Source organism: Morone saxatilis, unplaced genomic scaffold, assembly GCF_004916995.1.
Source record: "Morone saxatilis isolate NCDOM2014 unplaced genomic scaffold, NCSU_SB_2.0 Contig19, whole genome shotgun sequence".
NCBI classification, from domain to species: domain Eukaryota; kingdom Metazoa; phylum Chordata; class Actinopteri; family Moronidae; genus Morone; species Morone saxatilis.
The window spans coordinates 11194280-11198907 of record NW_023339751.1 but is presented as its reverse complement, the minus strand read 5'-3'; the positions used below and the strand labels follow the sequence as shown (position 1 = coordinate 11198907).

The 4628-nt window shown below is 43.6% G+C and overlaps 2 protein-coding genes across 11 annotated transcripts in view; both read left to right on the top strand.

Moving 5' to 3' along the window:
• The window catches only part of tp53bp2a (tumor protein p53 binding protein, 2a), a 38182-nt gene extending 37983 nt beyond the window's left edge, over nt 1-199 (top strand). For all 10 annotated transcript variants that reach the window (XM_035663264.1, XM_035663269.1, XM_035663268.1 and 7 more), the window contains one exon: nt 167-199. The gene's annotated coding sequence lies outside the window, so the exon portion shown is untranslated. The remainder of the gene's footprint in view (nt 1-166) is intronic.
• LOC118329231 (semaphorin-4G-like) overlaps nt 1-4628 on the top strand; it is a 23050-nt gene that overhangs the window by 5146 nt on the left and 13276 nt on the right. Inside the window, exon 2 of the mRNA XM_035663274.1 lies at nt 844-1139. Within this exon, the coding sequence (XP_035519167.1) occupies nt 1004-1139 (136 nt within the window). The 5' untranslated portion in view covers nt 844-1003. The remainder of the gene's footprint in view (nt 1-843; nt 1140-4628) is intronic.

The window sequence follows — 4628 nt, the reverse complement described above, 5'->3', positions numbered from 1 at the left end:
AGAGAGAGAGAGAGCGAGAGAGTGTGTGTGTTTGAAAGAGACAAAGAAAGAGAGTAAGAGAAAGAGAGATGTCACCATTCCTCCAAATAAAACTGGATAAGGTCGGTGATGCTACACAGTTAGTCTGTTCTCAGTGTTGGTGTGTGCACTAGTGCGTGTGATAGTGACACACACACACACACACACACACACACACCCTGTCACCATCCCTCCCTTCACTCCTCTAGAAGAGGAGTCTTGTTCTGCCCGAACAACATTGGCATTCACAACACACACACACACACACACACACATCTTAGAGATGATCATGTTTCACAATCTTTCCTCTCGTGGATTTGGCTGCTCTCAGGTGCTTCTGCTGTTTAAACTGGTTTTACACCTTATCGTCCGGATTGCGCCACATCGCCGTTTAATCCCCAAGTGTTTGCCCGTCATATCGGCACGTAGCTCTGTTTGACAGTCGTTGTTTGGTTAATGATACTTTTCAGTCATTGAGTTTAGACTTGGCAGCTGCTGCTCACACACTCTACAGACTGCAAGACTTTGCAACATGGAGAGCCGGCCCGGTTTTCACTGAGCGTCAATGATCTACAAAAGCCTCCAATATTTTATTGAGCGAATGCACTTGGTGTCTCTTTCATATCTCTGTCGTCATCCTTGTGAAATCCTCCACATCAGCTTGTTTAACGTGTTTAAACTGCGGCGCTCAACCAGTTTTTTTCAACTTTTTTAAGGTGGCATTTTCAGTCGCCGTACCCACATGCACAGCATTTTATGTTTCTTCGAGTGTAGATATGACTACTAACGCTATCTTTTGTCTATGTGTGTGTTTTCTTTTCCCAGGTTTCTTCAGCCCTCTCTACAGCACGGTGAAAGAGGCTGCCTATTTGCCTGCCTGCCAGTGTTTGCCTGAGTACGTAGGTGTGTGTGAGTCGTAGGGGTGAATATGTTTGCGTGAGCGCCTCTGCATGCGCATACACCCTGGTCGAAGAGTGCGTGCCCCATGAGACGCTCGGCAGAGATGCAGGGAGCTCGAACCTCTGCGGTGCCGCTCCTGCTGCTGAGCTGCTGTGTGTGTGCAGCAGCCGGCTACCCGTTCAGAACGCCCCTGGACCTGGATGTGACTCCTCGCGTCACGGTGTTGAGCAGCGGTAAGCATGGACACGAGCACACAGCGGATTTTGTTCTAAAATCTGTATGTTTTTAAAAAGTGTGTTTTGTGCATCAAATTCCTGTCAACATTTCAAAGATCTTCATCATCTGACCCTCAAACATAGAACTTAAATACCGCAGGAGGACTCATTTATTATTGCACCAACAGTTGTGTTGTAACGGGTTTCTTTAAATGGAGAATATCTCCATTTGGAAAGAAACTCTTTATTTGCTCAGTCTTTTTTTTTTTTGTGGTGTTGAAGGTGACGCCTTGTTTCTCTTCATCTTGTTTTCAGTTTTTCTTTATGTTCCTTCACTCTGCTCTCTCCTAAAACAGTTCTTTTCTCTTCTCAATCTTAATAACACACACCTTGCTTGCCACTGGTAATCCTTACAGCTGCCTCCCCCCCCCCATCAAACTGTGATTATTTTTCATTTACCATGCGTGAGTGATGGTATGCAGCCTGAGGTGTTACAGAGACAGTGGCAGATGAATGAAGTGCTTACACTTGGCTCCCTGCGGAGCATCCAGGGAGACTGACACCACTGTAGGTAGTTGAGAAGCACCGTAACCATGACAACTGTTGTAGTATGGCGCAAGACTGCCGTATACAGTATGTGTCTTGTGTGCATGTGTGGGCAAATGTGTGTGTGTCTCTTAAAAGATCTCCGTAAAGCGGTTATCTGATCCCGGACTTTATTTGTTGATACGCAGACGTGTGAAAGAAATGTTCTCACGTCTCCACTTTGACTTGCGGCCAAATTCGCTTTATACGATCCACTTGTTGAACAACATCCCTCCCCTCTCCTTCACTTTTTCTAAACAGTTGTCTTTCTCACAATACATCACCTACTTACACTCGTTATCCATCTCTTTTTCCCCGTTACTCCTCTTGCTATGAACCTCTCTTGATATCTCAGTTTCTGTAAATCATCTGTTAGCGCTCAAGCCAGCCCACAGGTCCTCCTACACGACTCATCTCCTTGTCTGCTGCCCCGTCACTCTCTCATCCGCCCACCCTCCTCTCCCATCCATCTTTTCTACCTTTGCACATAAGCTCTGTCTCTTTTGCTAAATTTTTTTCTCCATTAGTTTGTACTTTTCATGGTTGCACTGCCCTCTTTTTTTGTTTCTTTAGCCTCCCTCCTTCTGATGAGAAGACTTCGATATGCAAACTTACCACTAATCCCTTTAATCTCTGTGTTTCTTAGCAACCTAAAGGCAAAGCCTCCAAACCTGTGTGGGGTAGTTAAATCACACATGCATGCACACAAGCTCAGTCAGACACACACACACACACACACACCTGTCTTCTCTCTTCATTGCAATGTCACTTGTTTTCCCATAAAGACGGCAAAAAAACATTTGTGGGAGGGAGGTCGTTAAAGGTTATTAATTTGATGAATTCCGGTGCGCTGTTTTGAGGAGCTGAAGGGCTAAAGACTGGCAAAACAGAGAGAGAGAGAGTTTATTCAAAAGAATGAAAACTGGAGCTGCATCTAAATACCTTTTCATCGCACACACTGATTTCAACCTGTCAAGTGGAGAATTGGCAACACTTTGACATCGGTTACAGTCGGTGAATTTAACTTTGCTTGTTCAGTACTGCCTGTCGGGCCCATTTGCATGTCAGAATACTCTGAACCGTAAGCAGGCCTCGCTCGGGTTTGTATGTACGGCTGTCACGTCACAGTCCAATGCCTAGAGGTTCAGCAAGTGTGCGTTTGTGTGTGTGTGTGTGTGTCCCTGAACACTGTGTTCTGTGCTGATCAGCTGAGGTCCCTGAGTGTTTGCTCAGTAAATAATATCATCTGGGCTTCTCCCGCTCCCTCTCTGACTCCTTTTTCTTCCCTATAGAATGAATCAAACATGCCTTTTCTCGTATAATCTTGTAAGCCGAGGCTAAAACGTGCTGTCATGTAGTTAATAAATCTCCCCTCTGCTGCGTCACACTCTCAGCCAGGTTGTTTTTAGTTCCCTGTCTCCAGCTGTCAGGCATTGTGTGTCCTAACGCTCGGATTACACTGAGGAAACTTTGCCATTGTCTCTGACATAATGCATTGTCTTCACTCACAACGAGACACTCATATCGCGTACGAAAAGTTATTGTTCCAAAAATCCCATACAGGTAATAATCCTCTTCCTCCTGCTGAGAATGAGGGAGAAAAAGTAGACACCCGATCACCCAGGAGCAGTCTGGGATGGGAATTGACTGCTGCTGCTGCTGAAGTGAGCAGAGTGGATTGTGTTTTGCAGCAGCTGATAGGAATCTTAATGACAGCGGACTTGATAACAGTGCAGTCTTCAGGGAAGTGGATTGGCTGAGCATGCAGGAAGGCTGACACTTTTCTGTTTGGCCGTGCTACTGTACTCCTCAATGGGCACGAAAGGTGGCTTAAATGCTGCCAAAACAGCTAATAGTAAAATCTGCTCAGCATTAGTCACATCAGATATTGTAATTAGACATTTAATTTTAACTTTGCAGTCATTTTAAAGGACAACTGTTTGCTCACGTCAGTCTTGTGAAGATATCGTGTGGGTTATAACATGCCTAGAGGTTCTCTGTGTCTGTGACGTATGTGTGTGTGTGTGTGTGTGTGTGTGTTGACAGTGGTGTCATGTTTACCCAAACTAAGTGGAGTCCTGAAAGATCATATGTTTAGAACTTACATAACTCTCCCGCATCACATGACTGCGACGATTGACTTCATGACATTTCTTGTAAGAGTGAGTGTGTGTGTGTTTCTTTGCTGAGTGTTTGTATGAGTGAACCTCATTAGTATCTTGTCCTGTCAAACAGATGCATCCCGATATAGCCTGGAAAACTGGACGGAGGAGAAAGCAAAGAAACCTTGCACCACAAAAAAAAAAAATAACACACATTAAGTAGGAACGGATCTTTGAAATCTGATGTTGTGTTGGGCCTCTTTTCATTATCTTCTTCTTCCTCATCAGAGCTGTGTAGGATAAGCATAATCCTATGGCTTTTACTGTCCATAGTGGAGTTGTAATTTCATTTCTGGTCAGTGCTATTATAGCATGCTATATATAACTGTGTATTAAACAGAGAAAAGCACAAAATCATCATTTATGTTTGTCATTCTGAAAGCACCAAATTATTTTTTCTTATTTCTGTGAAGTCAAATAAACAGATTTTCTGTGCAGCTCCAGTATAATGGAGTTTAACAGAAGACATTTTCTCTATCAGGCTAAAAAAATAATCTCGGGATTCTAAAGCGAGTCCCTCAGAATCAAAGAGCAAGGCCCTTTTAGCACTTTCTACAGACATTCAAAAATCATACAGCGAGAAATCTATCAAAGAAGATGAAAAGATTTTTATTTCTCTCTTTATTCTTATAATGTCAGGATTGATTGAAAAAGCTCTCACTCTTTTAACACGCCCCACCTTGATGGTAAAAACTTAATTCACATTTGTGGGCTTTCTAAAAGCATTCAAGGAGATGAGTTAGTGTAC